General features: G+C 49.2%; 1 protein-coding gene across 5 annotated transcripts in view; it reads left to right on the plus strand.

Moving 5' to 3' along the window:
* Positions 1-21,198, plus strand: part of NBEAL2 (neurobeachin like 2) — a 219,421-nt gene that overhangs the window by 100,749 nt on the left and 97,474 nt on the right. For 4 of the 5 annotated variants that reach the window (XM_082192090.1, XM_082192092.1, XM_082192093.1 and 1 more), the window contains exons 7-10: positions 1,053-1,138; positions 3,170-3,476; positions 6,811-6,917; positions 14,525-14,593. In XM_082192090.1, the coding sequence (XP_082048216.1) occupies positions 1,053-1,138; positions 3,170-3,476; positions 6,811-6,917; positions 14,525-14,593 (569 nt within the window). The remainder of the gene's footprint in view (positions 1-1,052; positions 1,139-3,169; positions 3,477-6,810; positions 6,918-14,524; positions 14,594-21,198) is intronic. The other variant, XM_082192094.1, reaches the window with a different exon arrangement.

Below are 21,198 nucleotides of genomic sequence, written 5' to 3' on the forward strand. Positions count from 1 at the left end.
GGACTCTCAAGAGTCTCCTCCAGCACCAGAATTCAAAAGCATCCATTCTTCAGCGATCAGCCTTCTTTATGGTCCAGCTCTCACTTCCATACATCACTACTGGGAAAACCATAGCTTTAACTATACGGACCTTTGTTGGCAAGGTGATGTCTCTGCTTTTTAAGATGCTGTCTAGGTTTGTCATTGCTTTTCTCCCAAGAAGCAGGCGTCTTTTAATTTCGTGCCTGCTGTCACCATCTGCAGTGATCATGGAGCCCAAGAAAATAAAATCTCTCACTGCCTCCATTTCTTCCCCTTCTATTTGCCAGGAGGTGATGGGCCCAGTTGAAAATGTTTAACGTATGTCATTAAAATGTTTAACATATGTCATTAAAAGCAAAGCACTAGAAAGTTTTTGCTACCGGACGGCAATGCCTCCGTCTCATAATGTAGCTTGTGACGCCCAACCTTTTTTTTTGGGGGGGGGTGCCGGCATGTGTGTGTGACACCATGTAGCAGGATGAGGCCCAGCAGGGCCTGTTGTGGCCATGGGAAGACCCAAGGGGGCCTGCTGCAGCCGCAGGTAAGCCTGATGGGCTCTGCCGCAGAATATTGAGGGTGCCAGGCCGACTCCATGAAAATTTTGGGGGCCTCACTTCCTCGCCCCCCCAGATGTCACGCCTGGACAGCTGTTAAACCAGGAATGGGGGACTTCAGATGCCTTTGGATAGTCCATGGGACTGATGCCTTTGCAGTCCATGGGACTCTCAAGAATCTCCTCCAGCACCATCATTCAAAAGCATCCATTCTTCGGCGATCAGCCTTCTTTAGGGTCCAGCTCTCACTTCCATACATCACTACTGGGACAAAGCATAGCTTGAACTAGGCTTCAGCACAGTATAGCATCAAAATAACTTACCTTTTTATTTGCAGGATGTGGATGGTCATCTTTCCAAAACGAGAGCAAGCACTTGTGTTCTGTGTTACAAACCGAGCACTGCTCGGAGTTGTTCCTTTTTCTTTTTTATTTCTTCCCCATCCAAAACGCCTTTCTCTCTTGCCTCCTTCGCTAGAGTGCTTCCGAGAGGGTGGGCAGCTCCCCGAAGTCCTTCAAGTGCGACTGATCCATCTCTTCGGCGCCATCGTCTCCGGAGCCAAGGCAAGCTTTCCTCTCTGTGAAATTTCAGGCTCTGTCCAGGAAGCAGAGACCCTCTGCTGGAGGTGCAGTTACGCTAGGCTTACCAGACCTCCCCGGTTCCCGGGGACAGTCCCCGGATTTGCGAAGCTGTCCCCGGACAAATTCTGTCCCCGGAATGTCCCCAGATCTGCAAATCTGTCCCCGGGAAACGTGGCAGGGCCAGTGGCGTAGCGTGGGGGGTGCAGGGGGGGCCGGCCGCACCGGGCGCAACATCTGGGGGGGGCGCGCTCGCACTCACAGCTCTCTGCCCCTACCTGGCTCACTCTCTCTCTCTCTCACTGCAGTGCTGGCTGTGCGAATCCGATCCGAGCAGCCGGGTCGCCGCCCACTGTGGAGGGGGGGTGGGTGCCAGGCGTGCGGTGCGGAGAGAGAGCGAGGGACTATCTGGGGGAGGGACAGTGCAGCGGCCGCCCAGCGCAGCGCTGAGCGTGGGAGAGAACCACACCAGACCAGACCAGGCAGCAGCAAGAAGAAGCTGGCAGCGGCGGCAGGTTAGGGGGCACAAATTACTTGCCTTGCCCCGGGTTAGGGGGTGCATATTACTTGCCTTGCCCCGGGTGCTGACAACCCACGCTACGCCGCTGGGCAGGGCAGCCTCAACAGCCCAGAGCCAGCCTGGTAGAACATTTGGCTCTGGCTGGCTTCAGGAGCTGCTTGCTGCCACCGCCACTGCCAATGGGGAACCGGGGACGTCCGGCGGTACAGATCTCCTGCTCCCTCTGTTTTGACAGATCAGGGGAGGCTTGGGAGTCATGGGCGGGCGGGTGTTGCCCAGGAGGGGCGCAAGGCATTTCTCTGCCAGGCAAGGTGCAAAGCCCTTCTTTTGCACCCTGTGAAACATACCGCATTTTTCGCTCTATAAGACGCACCAGACCATAAGGCGCACCTAGTTTTTGGAAGAGGAAAACAAGAAAAAAAGTATTCTGAATCCCAGAAGCCAGAACAGCAAGAGGGATCTGGCTTCTGGGATAGCCGCGCGAAGCGTCTTTGGGGCAGCGGGATGAAGGAAGATGCTGCGCGCGGCTAAGGCAGAAGCCAGGACAGCAAAAGGCTATCCCAGAAGCCAGATCCCTCTTGCTGTTCTGGCTTCCAGGATTCAGAATATATTTTTCATGTTTTCTTGCTGTCCTGGCTTATGGGATAGCTGCACACAGCCTCTCACGGGCAGCGGGATGAAGAAGAAGAGGAGTTTGGATTTGATACCCCGCTTTATCACTACCCGAAGGAGTCTCAAAGCGGCTAACATTCTCCTTTCCCGTCCTCCCCCACAACAAACACTCTGTGAGGTGAGTGAGGCTGAGAGACTTCAGAGAAGTGTGACTGGCCCGAGGTCACCCAGCAGCTGCATGTGGAGGAGCGGGGACACGGACTTGCCGATCAGAAGGTCGGCGGTTCAATTCCCCACAACGGGGTGAGCTCCCATTGCTTGGTCCCTGCTCCTGCCAACCTAGCAGTTTGAAAGCACATCGATGTGCGAGTAGATAAATAGGTACCACTCCGGTGGGAAGGTAAACGGCGTTTCCGTGCGCTGCTCTGGTTCGCCAGAAGCGGCTTAGACATGCTGGCCACGTGACCCGGAAGCTGTACGCCGGCTCCCTTGGCCAGTAAAGCGAGATGAGCGCCGCAACCCCAGAGTCGGTCATGACTGGACCTAATGGTCAGGGGTCCCTTTACCTTTACCTTTTGCTTATAAAACTGAATCACTGAAATAAAGTGTGTCGGCAACATGAAAACATGAGTACCTATCCAAGATGGTGGCACGTGCAGACGCTGCAGCTGAAAGCTTTCTGGAGGGGAGTTAGGGTTTGTTAGGTCAGAGTTTTTAGCAGGTTTTGAATATCTTATGTGGATTTTTCAGTTTCATTGTTCTGTATGGGACAGTGACAGTAAAGGTATCGTATCGTATCTGCTTTGGCAGAGTGCGAAATACTTCAGCACAGCCTTTCTCAAGCCCAGGCTCTGAAAGCTGGTCTTACTTTCTCTTCTCAACAGCAAAACGCTCTCCTGGTGGTCACCCCGTCCTCGGTTGAGGTCCTCATGCTGGTTCTTCGGAGGTGGTGTTCCCCCGTCAGCGGGGCCCCCAGAGACTCCAAACTGCTGCAGTTGACCCTCAAGGGTTTGGTCGGCATGGTCCACGTTCTCCACGCCAGCAGCCCAGACCAGCGCCAAGTTGAGATCCGAGCCATCTTAGACAGCTACTTCAAGGTTTTGAACTCGGACCAGCCCATGGCGTCGCTGGAAGGCTCTCCCAGCCCTCACTGGGAGGAGAGGCTCATCGCGCTCAGGGTGAACATGTTGGGTAGGTGCTGGATTATCTTAAATAGGGCTACGTTTTTAAAACTCAGCCCTGTTTTTGAGTTTGCCTGAAACTTCGAACTTCAATTACTTATTACTATGGCTTGATTCTCTTAAATAGGGCTATGTTTAAAACTTTTTTGAGTTTCTGCCCTGTTTTTTGAGTTTGTTTGAAACTTTGAAACCTCAATTTCTTATCACAGCGCCACTGCAAAACCAGCCTGGTCCCAAGTGAATTTTTCTATTGCTATTATTGTTATTTGTAGCCTGCCTATCTGGCTGGGTTGCCACTCTGAGCAGCTGATTTGAAGGGGGTGGGCAATGTCCTGAGTTGGACCCTGGCCCTTGTTAATAATATTTATACCCTGCCCATCTGCCTAGGTTTCCCCAGGCACTCTGGGCGGTTCCCAACAGAAGATTAAAAACACAATAAAACATCAAACATTCAAAGCTTCCCTAAACAGGGCTGCCTTCAGATCTCTTCTAAAAGTCTGGTAGTTGTTTGTCTCTTTGACATCTGATGGGAGGGCGTTCCACAGGGCGGGTGCCACTACCAAGAAGGCCCTCTGCCTGGTTCCCTGTAATTTCACTTCTCGCAGGGAGGGACCCAGCAGAAGGCCCTTGGCACTGGACCTCAGCATCCAGGCTGAACAATGGGGGTGGAGACGCTCCTTCAGGTATACTGGGCCATGGTCGTTTAGGGCTTGAAAGGTCAGCACCAACGCTCTGAATTGTGCTCGGAAACGTATTGCTCTTTCCCCAGTGGTGTGGTGAGTCAAGGGGAAATCCTACTATGGAGAGCTTTGAATTCCAAGTACCCTGTTCTTCTAGAACTAAGTTGGAAGCACTGCCATGGAAACAGGTTGTACGTTGCCAGGGTGGTGTCGTGCAGGGACACAGCTCCTTGCTCCCATCTTCCAAAAAGGTACTGTGGTGCCCCGCAAGACGAATGCCTCGCAAGACGGAAAACTCGCTAGACGAAAGAGTTTTCCGTTTTGGAGGTGCTTCGCAAAACAAATCTCCTATGGGCTTGCTTCGCAAGACGACAATGTCTTGCGAGTTCCTGCTGGATTTTTTCCTCCCCCCCCCTTTTTCTAAGCCGCTTATCAGCTGATCCGATAAACTGATAAGCCGCTAAAAGCCGCTAATAGCGCTAATCCTCTAATCCGTCAATGGGCTTGCTTCGCAAGACAAAAAAACAGCTAGACGAAGAGAATCACAGAACGGATTCTTTTCGTCTTGCGAGGCACCACTGTATCAGTCCAGTAGAAGGTAGGATCCCATTCGAAAAGGCAGTCTCTAGTTTTGAAGGCCCCTTGAGCACCTTCCTTTCTGCCAACGTCCGTCATCAGAGACTGATGCAGGGCAAGCACTGTAGAGTTGCTAGAATAGGCAAGCTCCCTTTTGGAGCCTTTGCTTTCGACATCTGTGAATTGGGCCTGATCGGTGCAGGAAAGCAAAGAGCACCTGGCTATTTCTCAGAGCCTCGCAGTTGTTCAAACTGGCATGCCTTTGTGCAGTGCCCAGTGCCAGATTTACATATAAGCTAAACAAGCTATGGGATGCAGGTGGCGCTGTGGGTTAAACCACAGAGCCTAGGACTAGCTGATCAGAAGGTCGGCGGTTCGAATCCCCGCAATGGGGTGAGCTCCCATTGCTCAGTCCCTGCTCTTGCCCACCTAGCAGTTCGAAAGCACACCAGTGCAAGTAGATAAATAGGTACCAGTCCAGCGGGAAGGCAAACGGCGTTTCCGTGCGCTGCTCTGGTTTGCCAGAAGCGGCTTAGTCATGCTGGCCACATGACCCGGAAGCTGTACGCTGGCTCCCTCGGCCAGTAAAGGGAGATGAGCGCCGCAACCCCAGAGTCGGCCACGACTGGACCTAATGGTCAGGGGCCCCTTTACCTTTATTCCATCTACAGTGGTGCCCCGCAAGACGAATGCCTCGCAAGACGGAAAACTCGCTAGACGAAAGAGTTTTCCGTTCTGGAGGTGCTTCGCAAAACGAATCTACTATGGGCTTGCTTCGCAAGACGAAAATGTCTTGCTAGTTACGGCGGGGGTTTTTTCCTTCCCCCCCTTTTTCTAAGCCGCTAAGCCGCTTATCAGCTGATCCGATAAGCCGCTAAAAGCCGCTAATAGCGCTAATCCGCTAATCCGTCAATGGACTTGCTTCGCAAGACGAAAAAACCGCTAGACGAAGAGAATCACAGAACGGATTCTTTTCGCCTTGCGAGGCACCACTGTACTGTCACTTTCTTCCTGTTGCTCAAGTTTCAAACCCTCCCCGCAACTTCATTTGGTAATGATATTTTTTTTCTAATGATCCCCAAAAGTCTTCCCCTCTTCCATAAATTGTCCGACATATTGATCTCTTCCTTTGACCATCCCTTTTGATCCCAAGCCTTGTGTAAACAGGAGTGGAGGGTACAGACTCCTGGAAGGAGAGTTGGAGGAGTGGATATCTACAGGAACTGAGTGCAGGGACAAAACATCGCAGGAGCAGGAAAGCCTTTCTGCTGCAATCACTGTTTTCGCATGGCACTCTGTTTAGCAAAAATGCTGGGGTACCTGAATTTCAGTCCACCTCCATCAACCTGAAGCTTTATGCTTTGTGTCTGAGCATCTTTCTGAGCATCCTTGGCTGGTTGTGTGCTGATGGTTTGTTGTTGTTTAGTCGTTTAGTCGAGTCCGACTCTTCGTGACCCCCTGGACCAGAGCACGCCAGGCACTCCTGTCTTCCACTGCCTCCCGCAGTTTGGTCAAACTCAGGCTGGTAGCTTCGAGAACACTGTCCCACCATCTCGTCCTCTGTCGTCCCCTTCTCCTTGTGCCCTCCATCTTTCCCAACATCAGGGTCTTTTCCAGGGAGTCTTCTCTTCTCATGAGGTGGCCAAAGTATTGGAGCCTCAGCTTCAGGATCTGTCCTTCCAGTGAGCACTCAGGGCTGATTTCCTTCAGAATGGAGAGGTTTGATCTTCCTGCAGTCCATGGGACTCTCAAGAGTCTCCTCCAGCACCAGAATTCAAAAGCATCAATTCTTCGGAGTTCAGCCTTCTTTATAGATGATTTAGTGAGATTCTTTGGTGTAGTGGTTAAGAGCGGTGGACTCGTAATCTGGTGAACCGGGTTCGCTTCCCTGCTCCTCCACATGTGGCTGCTGGGTGACCTTGGGCCAGTCACACTTCTCTGAAGTCTCTCAGCCTCACTCACCTCACAGAGTGTTTGTTGTGGGGGAGGAAGGGAAAGGAGAATGTTAGCCGCTTTGAGACTCCTTAAAGGGAGTGAAAGGCGGGATATCAAATCCAAAGTCTTTTTCTTCTTCTACCTCCACTGCAGATGCCATTCCGGAAATGTTAAACTGTGATGATCGTCCCGTCTTGCAGGCCATCTTTCTGAGCAACAACTGCTTTGAGCACATCATACGCCTGATCCAGAACAGTAAGGTACAGTAATAATACAGTACCATCCTTGGGGGTTTGGCTTTGCATTCACTTGAGTCCTATCAAATGGCTTTAAAAAATATTTTTTTAAAAAATCCTGCTTTTGGAAAGGAGTCCGGCTAAGGCCGCCGCCCAAGGCAATGCTAGTTTTACAAGAGATGCTCAGATTGCTCTTTGAATACAGTGGTGCCTCGCAAGACGAAAAGAATCCGTTCTGTGATTCTCTTCGTCTAACGGTTTTTTTGTCTTGCAAAGCAAGCCCATAGACGGATTAGCGGATTAGCGCTATTAGCGGCTTTTAGCAGCTTTTAGCGGCTTATCTGCTGATCGGATCAGCTGATAAGCGGCTTAGCGGCTTAGAAAAAGGGGGGAGGGGGGAAAACCCGCAGAAACTCGCAAGACATTGTCGTCTTGCGAAGCAAGCCCATAGGAGATTTGTTTTGCGAAGCACCTCCAAAACGGAAAACTCTTTCGTCTAGCGAGTTTTCCGTCTTGCGAGGCATTCGTCTTGCGGGGCACCACTGTATATCCTAGTCATGGTGCAGTTAAAGCGTGCACACCCCCGCTTGAAAATAACGGCATTTTGTGTGCCTTTTCTGTTCCCCTTGCTACCCTGAGTTCTTGGGAGAAAAAGCAGAATAAAAGTAGAACAGATAACATTGCAGTTGAGGGTCTCAAGTGCCTAAAGCTGAGCTTACGAGCTCAGAACCAGGGGTGTTCTCGTTCACAGCAGCCAGGAAAAGGTAATCTCCGGGGTGCAAAATTGAGCCTTTTTAAGGGACGCGGGTGGCGCTGTGAGTTAAACCACAGAGCCTAGGACTTGCTGATCTGAAGGTTGGCGGTTCGAATCCCCGCAACGTGGTGAGCTCCCATTGCTCGGTCCCTGCTCCTGCCAACCTAGCAGTTCAAAAGCACCTCAAAGTGCAGGTAGATAAATAGGTACCCCTCTGGCGGGAACGTAAACAGCGCTTCTGGGTGCTGCTCTGGTTCGCCAGAAGCAGCTTAGTCCTGCTGGCCACATGACCCAGAAGCTGTACGCCGGCTCCCTCGTCCAATAAAGCGAGATGAGCGCTGCAACCCCAGAGTCGGCCACAACTGGACCTAATGGTCAGGGGTCCCTTTACCTTTACCTTCAGCGGCATGAGCCATTGGTTATGTGGGAGAAGCATTAATTGGTTGAGGCAAGGATGTTGAAACCTGCACGCCACGTCCAGCCTGAGAAACCAGGGCTGGTGACCTGCCGTTCATCCAAAAACCGCCTCCCCCTTGATTTAATGTGCCAAGGTTTTCTTCTCTGGTCTGCTGCAGCTTTGGAGTAGCGCTGTGCCAGAAGGAGAAACCCATTGCAGACCATGCATTGTTTTTCTCCCTCCAGGGAAAGAGAGGTCTCCTGAGGGAGACCGTTCCACTGTTGAACGGCTCTTGCCGTCATAAAGTTATTCCTGATGTTTAGTCGAAATCTCTTTCGTTCCTGTCTTTGGGCTTATCCACACTATGTCTCGTCCCTCTGCATTCCCCAGGCCTTTCCCTATTATTATTATTATTATTATTATTACTACTACTACTACTGCTATTATTACTGCTATTATTACTGCTATTATTACTGCTATTATTACAGTGGTGCCCCGCAAGACGAATGCCTCGCAAGACGGAAAACTCGCTAGACGAAAGAGTTTTCCGTTTTGGAGGTGCTTCGCAAAACGAATTTCCTATGGGCTTGCTTTGCAAGACGACAATGTCTTGCGAGTTCCTGCTGGTTTCCCCCCCCCCCTTTTCTAAGCCGCTAAGCCACTTATCAGCTGATCCGATCAGCAGATAAGCTGCTAAAAGCTGCTAATAGCGCTAATCCGCTAATCCTTCAATGGGCTTGCTTCACAAGATGAAAAAAACCGCTAGACGAAGAGAATCACAGAACGGATTCTTTTCGTCTTGCGAGGCACCACTGTATTATTATTATTATTATTATTATTATTATTATTATTATTATTATTATACCACCCTTCATCCAAAGTTCACAGGGCGGTTCACAACATATGAAAACAAAAAATACATAATGAAACAAAAGCAAAACAGACCAGTCATGCCCCTTCCCACAATGGGACAATTATTATATTTAAAACAATGATGAATATGAGGGGTAGGGGATGCAAACTACTAGTTGCCAGGTTGCGAAAAAAGATAAAAAACAAGGCGTACAATGAAAACCCTGTGAAAAATCGTTTTTTACTCGGATTGCCATTTGTTCCAATCTGTCTTTAAAGAGCGAGTTTTCCCTGGGAAGGGATGATGGGGCAAGGGGGGGTGGAGCCGCTTGGACCCGAGTTTTCTAGGTACGGCGCAGGCAGAAGTGTGGGCGAAGCTTTTGCCTGCGTTTCTGGACCACGAGTCCCAGGACTCCTGATTATTGGCGGTGGTGGCTGAGACTGATGAGAGCTGGAGTCCCAGGACATCTGGAGAGCCAAAAGTGTCTCACCTCCGGCCTTTGGGCTTGGAGATTTGCCGGTGAACCTGCAGAAGGAAGCAGTGGCAATGGTTGGAAGAGAGGAGAGGAATGATAGCAGCCTTCCTGCAGAACAAATCAAGATGCTTTGGTGCTTTGTATCTGACCGTCTTCCACAGATCATGCAGAGTCCTTACGTGGGTTCCCTATTGGTAGGAGAAAATAACAGAGGCCAACCAGAGATTATCGAGAAGCAAAGCAGCTAGTAAGCCTGATCTTTATTGATCTGTTGCAACAGGGTGCTCCCCTCACATGCAGGAGAGAGGAGGAACCCAGAAAAATGGCGTGCAAGGCCTTATAAAGACTTTTGAAATTGCCACCCTGTAGATCAAGACCACCCCCAGAAACATCATACATACAGTGGTGCCTCGCAAGACGAAAAGAATCTGTTCTGTGATTCTCTTCATCTAGCGGTTTTTTCGTCTTGCGAAGCAAGCCCATTGACGGATTAGTGCTATTGGCGGCTTTTAGCGGCTTATCGGCTTATTGGATCAGCTGATAAGCAGCTTAGCGGCTTAGAAAAAGGGGGCGGAAGGGGGGAAAAACCGCAGGAACTCGCAAGACATTTTCATCTTGCGAAGCAAGCCCATAGGAGATTCGTTTTGCGAAGCACTTCCACAAAGGAAAACTCTTTCGTCTAGCGAGTTTTCCATCTTGCGAGGCATTCGTCTTGTGGGGCACCACTGTACATCCACAGAAGGGGTGTAACCTAAGACCACCCCTCAGATACCACATACCTACATCACAGAAAAGGCGGTCTAAAACAGAAATTTGAATGTTGTTTTTCTCCTGTCCTTGTTTCTCTCCTGTCTGGCAGGTTACTTGATTGGATACCATGCTTACTTGATTGGATTTCCTGGGGAGCCTGGCCAGTCTTTTGTAATGATAAATACTTAGTTCCTGGGCCAGGTCACAGGCTCACCCTATTCATACACAGACATACCCTTAAGACAGGATTTCTGAGGAAAGAGACAATGGGGAGGCTTTTCCACTTTGACCTTGCAGAGAAAACATTTGTTCAGTTTAGGAATCAAAATGGTTCCAGGTCAGTCTTCCTGTGCTGATCTATGTATGTGCTTGGTTGGTACACTTATGAACATTTAACATATATCTAAGACATATACCTAAGACAAAATTCCTATAACACACACAGTTTCCATAATCTCTTCCAGTCATGGGATCAGGGCCTTTTTTCGCCGCGCAGGCGCAGAATTGAGCGAGAGCAAAATACGAAACGCAATTCTAATTCCACAAAAAGTATAAACGTGCCATAAAGATATGGATAAAATTACTCAAGCGCACTAATGCATGATCTCGTACGTCGAGACGGATTCCTAAACATCCAACTGATGTGACGAAACAGTGAATAGATTTATACTGCTCCCTGTTGCTTGTCACGTTGTTTTGCTGCTTTGGCGTTGTTCTGGACTGTCTGAGAACATACATGGTTGTGTCTGAGTGATTTTTATCCCTGTTTTTATTGTACCTTTATACTGCTTCGTGTGATCGGAGTAGTAGTTTATCCTTGCAGGTTTCCGCAGCTGTTCATGCACATCTTTTTGCTGCCACCCAGTTCTTTGTCTTAGGACAAAGGTGGAGGTTGAGAATTGCATACCCCTTTTGGGCCTTGAGGGGTACCCCTGAGGGACGCAGGTAGCGCTTTGGGTTAAACCACAGAGTCTAGGACTTGCCGATCAGAAGGTCAGCGGTTCGAATCCCCGCGGCGGGGTGAGCTCCCGTTGCTCGGTCCCTGCTCCTGCCAACCTAGCACTTCGAAAGCACGTCAAAGTGCAAGTAGATAAATAGGTACCGCTCCGGCGGGAAGGTAAACGGCGTTTCCAAGTGCTGCTCTGGTTCGCCAGAAGCGGCTTAGTCATGCTGGCCACATGACCCGGAAGCTGTACGCCGGCTCCCTCGGCCAGTAAAGTGAGATGAGCGCCGCAACCCCAGAGTCGGCCACGACTGGACCTAATGGTCAGGGGTCCCTTTACCTTTACCTTTGGGCCTTGCTGATGTAGCAGGAGTACCTGCAAACACAAGAGAGAGAGAGAGAGAGAGAGAGAGAGAGAGAGAGAGAGAGAGAGAGAGATGCTAGGCAGGTTCATTCCCACAAAACTTACATCCTGCAAAAGGCTGAACCAGCTTGTTATGCCTTCCTGCCCCACTGAGCTGACCTCCTGGAGGTGCTAAGCTTCCCATTTTAGCTGTAATTGCTTTGAAGCTGTTTGCCTCAATCCTCCTTAGGAATCTTAACCAGGCTTTTCTACGCTTCTACCCTGTGATTTAAGCATCAGTGTAATGCCTGCACCGTGGGGCGTCTCTGGGAAACGGCTTTATAGTCCGTGCTTACTGTTTTCAGCAGCTGACGGGCATTTTTATTCATTGGACGCATACAACCAGGCTCACGTTCAAAGATTCTGGGGCTTTATTTGCATGCACGCACGCATACGCATGTTGGGACAAGCGCCACGGAATAATAACAACAGCAACAATAACAATTTTATTATTTGTTTGGCGCCCATCTGACTGGGTTGCCCCAGCCACACTCCCAACAAAAATATTAAAAACACGCACAAAAAGCAACTTTTAAAAACTTCCCTGAGTCTCCAGATGTCTTCCCAAGGTTTTGTATATGTTTATTTCTTTGACATCTGATGGGAGAGCGTTCCACAGGGCGGGCGCCACCACCGAGAAGGCCCCCTGCCTGGTTCCCTGTAACATCACTTTTCACGGGGAGGAAACTGCCAGAAGTCTCTCAACGGTGGACCTCAGTGCTCGGGCCGGACGATGGGGGTTAGAGGCTCTCTTTTGGGCATACGGGGCCGAGACCGTTTAGAGCTTTGAGGCTATTATTGTTATTTATTACAGTGGTACCTTGGTTCTCAAACTTAATCCGTTCCAGAAGTCCGTTCCAAAACCAAAGCGTTCCAAAACCAAGGCACACTTTTCCATAGAAAGAAATGAAAAATGGATTAATCCGCCCCAGGCTTTTAAAAACAACCCCAAAAACAGCAATTTGACATGACTTTTACTATCTGACGAGACGATGGATCCATAAAATGAAAGCAATAAACAATGTGCTGCAGTTACAGAATCAATCAGTAGCTGAACTGGGTTCCATACAGTCACAGTCACAAAAACAAAAACAAAAGAACCGCAAATACAAAAATGCAAAATAAACAGCAAACGCATTTGCTCAATGTAACACTCAAATCGGAAACGTAACACTCAAAACGGAGCACGTTCGGCTTCCATAAAAAGTTCGCAAACCGAAACACTTACTTCCGGGTTTGCAGTGTTTGGGTTCCAAGTTGTTTGAGTATCAAGGCGTTTGAGAACCAATTTATCACTGTGCAGTGGTACCTCGGGTTACATACGCTTCAGGTTACATACGCTTCAGGTTACAGACTCTGCTAACCCAGAAATAGTGCCTTGGGTTAAGAACTTTGCTTCAGGATGAGAACAGAAATCGTGCTCCAGCGGCGCGGAAGCAGCAGGAGGCCCCATTAGCTAAAGTGGTGCTTCAGGTTCAGAACAGTTTCAGGTTAAGAACAGACCTCCAGAACAAATAAAGTACTTAATCCGTGGTACCACTGTATTAAGATGCACATATGGGGACTGGATTGCATGTGCATCAAGAAGGGAGCATATGATGGCCCCCGCTATTAGAAACGTCATATGCCTAGGCTATTGGATTTCTCACATTTTGCAAATCACGAACCCTGCACTTTAAAGCCCAGCCTTGCCGCCCTTTGGCTTAGAAATGCAACTGAGATTCTCAGGAGGTGGGTTTTGGTGCTGCCGTTCTTACACTTCTACAGATTCATAGCATACGCCTGGTCCTAACTTTGGCTGTTTCTCATGTTGGTGGAATACTACTACTACTACTACTACTACTACTACTAATAACAATAACAATAATTTATTATTTATACCCCGCCCATCTGGCTGGGTTTCCCTATCACTCTGGGCGGCTTCCAATCAAGTGTTAAAAAAGTACAGCATTAAATATTAAAAAACTTCCCTGAACAGGGCTGCCTTCAGATGTCTTTTAAAGAGAAGATAGCTGCTTATTTCCTTCACATCTGAAGGGAGGGCATTCCACAGGGCGGGTGCTACCACCGAGAAGGCCCTCTGCCTGGTTCCCTGTAACTTGGCTTCTCGCAGCGAGGGAACCACCAGAAGGCCCTCAGAGCTGGACCTCAGCATCCGGGCAGAACGATGGGGGTGGAGACGCTCCTTCAGATATACTAGACCAAGTCTGTTCATTTCAGGGTCAGTTATTTTCCTCTTTGACATCTGGTGGGAGGGTGTTCCACAGGGCAGGCGCCACCACCGAGAAGACCCTCTGCCTGGTTCCCTGTAACCTCGCTTCTCGCAAGGAGGGAACCGCCAGAAGGCCCTCAGAGCTGGACCTCAGTGTCCGGGCTGAACGATGGGGGTGGAGACACTCCTTCAGGTCTACTGGGCTGAGGCCGTTTAGGGCTTTAAAGGCCAGCACCAGCACTTTGAATTGTGCTCGGAAACGTACTGGGAGCCAATGCAGATCTCTCAGGACCGGTGTTATGTGGTCCTGGTGGCCACTCCCAGTCCCCAGTCTAGCTGCCGCATTCTGGATTAATTGCGGATTCTGGGTCACCTTCAAAGGTAGCCCCACGTAGAGCGCATTGCAGTAGTCCAAGTGGGAGATAACCAGAGCATGCACCACTCTGGCGAGACAGTCTGTGGGCAGGTAGGGTCTCAGCCTGCGTACCAGGTGGAGCTGGGAGACAGCCGCCCTGGACACAGAATTAACCTGCGCCTCCATGGACAGCTGTGAGTCCAAAATGACTCCCAGGTGAAACATGGACTTGTCGTATAGCATAGGGGCGAATGCTGAGACGGGCGTTCAGATTCCCTCAGACGCCTCATCCACGACCAGCCTGTGCATTTGACCTGCCAAGAGCTTTCTACATTTGGCAACAATGCAAGACATAATAAAGCGCTGGCCCTCAACGCGGCTGTGGCTTGCCCTGGCCTAGCCTGCGCCTGTCCTCCTCCTCCTTCCTCCCTTGCTTCCCTCTCCCTTCTCCATTGAATGACCTTGGTTTTCTGACCCCGTTTCCGACAGCTCTACCTGAGTGGGGAGTTCAAAGCGTCCTGGGACGATTCCGCCGCGACCGAGACGGAAACCCGCCAGGTATTGCCTGCAGCTTGTGGTGTGTGAGATGATGGGCTTTGCACGTGGGTTTGCATGCGCTCTCCTTTTTCCTTCACGGGGCACGGGGGGATTTCCCGGGATTTGAAAGGAGGGAATTTAAATAATACGGAAGAGGTAAGAATAATAAAGGTAAAGGGACCCCTGACCATTAGGTCCAGTCGTGACCAACTCTGGGGTTGTGGTGTTCATCTCGCTTTACTGGCCGAGGGAGCCAGTAAGGTCGGCGGTTCGAATCCCCGTGATGGGGTGAGCTCCCGTTGCTCGGTCCCTGCTCCTGCCAACCTAGCAGTTCAAAAGCACCTCAAAGTGCAAGTAGATAAATAGGTACCACTCCGGCGGGAAGGTAAACGGCGTTTCCGTGTGCTGCTCTGGTTCACCAGAAGCGGCTTAAGTCATGCTGGCCACATGACCCGGAAGCTGTATGCCGGCTCCCTCAGCTAATAAAGCGAGATGAGCACCGCAACTCCAGAGTCGTCCGCGACTGGATCTAAGGGTCAAGGGTCCCTTTACCTTTAAGGTGCTACTGGAAAGAATTTTTTTATCTCCTTTCCTGAGTCAGACTCCAGCCTCCTGCCTCCCTTATCCGAGTTCACACTACTCAGCTTCCTGACAGTCACTGACATTCATACAGCACCTTGAATTTTATGTGTTCTTTTGCATTCAGTTTGCCATATCGAGGCAAACTTGCTTAGTTTTCCTTTGTGTGGAGCGTACCACGCTGGGCTGTGTCCATATGAGAGGGCCCAGCCACACAACACTTTCCGCACAAAATTTTCTCACTTTGGGCTCCTTCCTTCTGGCTGCCCCACGTTGCTCGTTGGCATGGAAACGCTGATACAGTGGTACCTCGGTTTTTGGACACCTCCGCTGCCAAATGCTTCAGTTTTTGAACACCGAAAACCCAGAAGTAAATGATTCCATTTTTGAACGCGCCCTAGAAGTCGAATGGCTTCCTCTCGGTTTTATCTGTTGTTTTTCACAGCTTTCTCTATTGGATTGGCAGACCACTCTTTGCGCCTCAGTTTTCGAACGTTTCGGATGGTAAACGTTCTTCCGGAACAGATTACGTTCAAAAACCAAGATATCACTGTATTGGGCAGAAGATTTCCCAGTGCTCTGTTTTTCCGTGGAAAACTTTTCTGTTTCGTAATTTCCTCAAAAGGGCACCAACCACAAATTCAATATTATGCAAGCCTGACAGTTTTAGCTTTTGCTTCCTAAATGCAAGGAAAATAAACATGCTAAATTGGTTCGCTCACACTCCGGGGCACCAGAATAAATTCCAGGACAAGCTTTCTGAGGCAGAGTCCCCCGGATTTGTGTAGGGAAATTTTCCTGTTCCTGGTTTTCTGGAAAACCTGCGCCGCTCCCTGAGAATTGGGAATTTGCAGTTTCTGTGACCTGTCAAGTGATCTGTAGCAAAACTCCCGCCGTGTCCACCTTTCAATCGCTTACCAGCCAAGCGATGCTTTTGCATGGGTCACTGGACATCAAAGTGTTTTGCTCTCCAAACCAACTTGACAATTGGAAATATTCTGTGTGGGTTAAGTTTCCTCCCTCTTCTCCTTTCGTGAGTAGATTTATCTTCTCTTCTGTAGTTTGCCATAGTTGTAGTTTGCACTTGTGTCCAAATAAGACCTAGCAGTGATTAACATTAACTGGGATTTTTTTCCAAACTGTGATTAAAAAAATATGGTTTGTTGGTTGGTTTTGCATTGTCAGGTTAATAAGATTCTACAAACAACGATATAAGAATGGCTTAGGGCCCTCGTATTTACGGGACCGCCTCTCCTGGTCTGCCCCACAGAGGACCTTAAGGTCCATGAATAATTATAGTTTAGAGGTCCCGGGCCCTAAGGAAGTCAGATTATCCTCCACCAGGGCCTTCTCAGTGATGGCTCCGACCTGGTGGAATGCTCTGTTCCATGAGACCAGGGCCCTTCAGGATTTAACTTCCTTCTGCAGGGCCTGTAAGACAGAGCTATTCCGCCTGACTTTCAGTTTGAACTTAGCCTGATCTTTTACTCCCCTTCCTTTCCTCCCTCTCCCCTTTTTATGAAGATTACCCGCTCTGGGATCCCACATCTAATTCTCCCCTGGTCTCCTCGCTGGCCCAAATAGGACTAATTTAACCAGCTAGCCAGCTAGCCAGATAGCCATCTAATGTTTATTGGATGGATTTAGGGGATTTCCCCCCTAAATTGATTTTTGAATTCTGAATTTATAGTTAGTCACCTTTTATACCGTATTTTATGCTGTTTTTTGTTGCATCGACTGTTTTTAATTTGTTGTTAGCTGCCCTGAGCCCTGTTTTCTGAACCGGGAAGGGCGGGGTATAAATACAAAATTATTATTATTATTATTATTTTATTGCCTCTCCTTGACCTCTCCATGACTACCACTGCCGTCCTCCCTCGGGCAGCTCATAGCGGCTACCGGAGAGCAGGAGAGGAAGAAAGGAGGAGGAGAGCGGGGACAAAAATGGGGGAACGTGAGAAATGTCCCTATTTTCATCGGAGGAATGGTGGAGGGCATGGGCTTCCCATGGATATCTGGTTGGCCACTGTGAGTACATGATGCAGGACCAGATGGGACATTGGCCTGACCCTGCAACCTCATCTCAGGTTCTTAGGAGGAAACCGTGGTTGCAGTTGTGTCCTCGCAATCTTGCTGTGACCCCCAGCGGCTTCCTTACGAGCCGTAAGCAGATTTCTCCTTCCCCAGAGTGGTTCTGGCCATAGCTGTCAACCGTCCCTTATTTGGCGGGAAACTCCCTTATCCCAGCGCCGTGTCCCGCTGCTGTCCCTTATTGATGATGTCCCTTAAATTTCCCGGGTTTCAAAGGAAGCAGCTCCTCTCCCTCCCTCCCTCCCTGCCGGCCAGGGAGGAGGGAGGCTCCAACTGTGTTGCTTGGCTGCGTTGCTCACCCAATAAGGAGTCTAAGAATGACTGGGGGGTGGAGCTTGCATGCCTTGTGCCGATCAAATCGGGCCGCGTTGCCTGGGGACTCGCCTTTGCTCAGCGCTTCCCAGCGGAGAGGTGACGGTGGTTTTCCTTGCTGCATTCCCTTTGCCGGGTTGCTGCGCTGTGGGAACCACCGCTTGAGGCTTCGTTTGGCTGCTGGTTGACTAAAATCCCTTACAGTGGTGCCCCGCAAGACGAATGCCTCGCAAGACGGAAAACTCACTAGATGAAAGAATTTTCTGTTTTGGAGGTGCTTCACAAAACGAATTTCGTATGGGCTTGCTTCGCAAGACGACAATGTCTTGCGAGTTCCTGCTGGGTTTTTTCCTCCCCCCCCCTTTTTCTAAGCCGCTAAGCTGCTTATCAGCTGATCCGATAAGCCGATAAGCCGCTAAAAGCCGCTAATCCGCTAATCCGTCAATGGGCTTGCTTCGCAAGACGAAAAAACCGCCAGACGAAGAGAATCACAGAACGGATTCTTTTCGTCTTGCGAGGCACCACTGTATTTCGGCTGCTGATCCCTTATTTTTGAGGCTGCTGGTCCCTTATTTTCAAATCTGTAAGTTGACATCTATGGTTTTGGCCCAGTTCTGCGGCAGCATCCCTGACCTGCCAATAGCCATCATCCTCTGTAGCCGTGGAAACGGATAAAGGCTCTTTAGAAGTTGCCATCGCTGGCTCCCAAACCTTTCAGAGAATGCAGCAGTATGTCCCAGAAAAAAAGCCTGTTTAGGAAGGGAAGTCGCAGAGGGTAATCTCTTAAGAAAAGGAACGTGCCGTCAGCCCTGCAGGTGAGGCAGCCGAAAAGTATTCACAGCTTGGAGTCTCGCCGGATGGCTTAATTATAGGAGCCGCCTTTCCAAACCGAGAAGCCGTTTATATCTTTCCCTGCTGGTTTTGGGACTAGAATTTGACTCCGCCGGCTGACCGAATCAAATTAATGTGTGAACTCCCACCTCCATCTCACCGCTTTCTTGGTTTCCGATTTGCAAGGTTGATTTGAAAGGTGTTAGACTGCTTCAGCATCGCCTGCTACCAGAATCCGGTTTCCTTTTATTTTCACTAACACATGCGTGTTATGCACACGTTCCCAAAAATATATAAATAGTGCATTTTTGTACGCATTATTTTGTCTGGAGAACTGCACCCCAAGATTCAGAGAGGTGGTGGATTTTGAAGGATAGTTGTTTCAGGAGCTACAAATTCTGGCGGTTCCTTCACTGCGAGAAGTGAAGCTACAGGGAACCAGGTAGAGGGCCTTCTCGGTGGTGGCGCCCGCTCTGTAGAACGCCCTCCCTTCAGATGTGAAGGAAATAAACAACTATCTGACTTTTAGAAGACATCTGAAGGCACCCCTGTTAGGGAAGCTTTTAATGTTTAATACGTTATTGTATTTTAGTGTTCTGTTGGAAGCCGCCCAGAGTGGCTGGGGAAACCCAGAAAGATGGGCAGGATATAAATAATAAATTATTATTATTATTATTATTATTATTATTATTATTATTATTATTATACAGTGGTACCTCGGGTTAAAAACAATAATGACATGGCGGTTTTCTTTTGAAAGTAATGATAAAGTTTACAGTAGAACCTCTACTTACAACCACCTCTACTTGGGCCCGATCCAAGTTGCGACCGTGGCAAACCCGAAAGTAAATACAGTGGTACCTCGGGTTACAAACGCTTCAGGTTACAGACTCCGCTAACCCAGAAATAGTACCTCGGGTTAAGAGCTTTGCTTCAGGATGAGAACAAAAATTGTGCAGCAGCAGCAGGAGGCCCCATTAGCTTAAGTGGTTCTTCAGGTTAAGAACAGTTTCAGGTTAAGAACGGACCTCCGGAACGAATTAAGTTCTTAACCCGAGGTTCCACTGTACTGCTCTATTGTGTTTATGTTGTATTTCCACTATATAATGGGGGCAGCCCTGGCAATTCTTGCTGTGAGACTTGGAGAGGGAGGGAGGGAGTTTGTAAGGAGTCCAGAATTGTGCCCCCATTGCCCATCCGAGAAATGGCAGAGGATTGCATGTGATGGTTCAGGTATTGCCAGCCTGTTAGGGTCCCATTTCATCCTGTTGTTCCGTCTGCCCCTCCTGTTCTGCAGTCAGCAAACCCAATTGCGGCCTCCTCCCTTTGCAGACGTTTCAAAGACTTCCCTCCCATTTCATGTGGATTTTCAGATCTCTTCTTCCTAACTTGGTTTGCGGCATTGCAGGCTTAGTAGTTGGGAAGTAGTTTCTTCTTCTCTCTGTGTGTTTGTGTGTGTTGTAATGACTTTGGAAAATCCACGCTGTCCGTTTACTTAAAATTCTGGATGCGCACCAAAGAGACTGCCAACATATAATTGGGATATTATGTGCCCTGCACAGGGCAAGACGGTGACTTGGAGATCAAGAACAGATTGGCCAAAAACGAGGCCTTGGAATAACAACAACAACAACAACAACATCAATTTTTTATTTATACCCCGCCCATCTGGCTGGGCTTCCCCAGCCACTCTGGGCAGCTTCCAACAGAATATTAAAATGCAATAGTCTATTAAAAGCTTCCCTAAACAGGGCTGCCTTCAGATGTCTTCTAAAATTCTGGTACAGTGGTACCTCTGGATGCGAACGGGATCCGTTCTGGAGCCCTGTTCACATCCTGAAGTGAACGCAACCCATGCACTGCGCGGGTCACGATTTGCCACTTCCGAGCAGAGGACAATGCGGTGGAACAGAAACGCCGGTTTTGAGAGTTTAGTTTATTTCTCTATCTTCCCAAAGGAGCCCAGGGCAGGAAGCAGCAATGGTAAAACCGTCTCTGCCCCTCTTTTTCAATGTCTCTCTTGCTCGTGCCTCTGATGTGCCTTGCGACATTAATTTAATGCGCCTGCTTTTTGTGATACGTACCGCGGCTTAATGTCATAGGTGGAAGGACTGCATCCCCAAACCGATTTAATATGATTTAAGCACCTTGTTTCTGCGCTTGCTTTGAACCCGCTGCTTTTCCTCCCTTGAAAGCAGAGAGGATCCAGTTCTTGAAGCGTCCTTGTTAGGCTTATCGAAGAGCTAAACAGAAACCAGGAACCCAGGGTAGCAGTCGCCATTACTGTGGTACCTCGGGTTACATACGCTTCAGGTTACATACAGACTCTGCTAACCCAGAAATAGTGCTTCAGGTTAAGAACTTTGCTTCAGGATGAGAACAGAAACCGGGCTCCAGCGGCAGCAGGAGGCCCCATTAGCTAAAGTGGTGCTTCAGGTTAAGAACAGTATCAGGTAAAGAACGGACCTCCGGAACGAATTACCGTATTTTTCGCTCTATAACACGCACTCGACCATAACACGCACGTAGTTTTTAGAGGAGGAAAATCCGTAGGCATGTCACCCGTAGGCATTCCCTCCATAACACGCACAGACATTTCCCCTTACTTTTCAGGAGGAAAAAAGTGAGTGTTATGGTGCAAAAAATACGGTAAGTACTTAAACCGAGGTACCACTGTACAGTCTGTTTACGAGACGGTATTCACTCGAGGGTAAGGGAAGCCATCTTGGGAGAGATTGAGAAGTTGGGCGACCCATCGCAGCCGAGATTTTCCACCCTGCCAGGTAGACAGATGTTGGGTCTTGATTTCTCAC

The sequence above is a fragment of the Podarcis vaucheri genome, assembly GCF_965113315.1.
Source record: "Podarcis vaucheri genome assembly, chromosome: 12".
NCBI lineage: Eukaryota > Metazoa > Chordata > Lepidosauria > Squamata > Lacertidae > Podarcis > Podarcis vaucheri.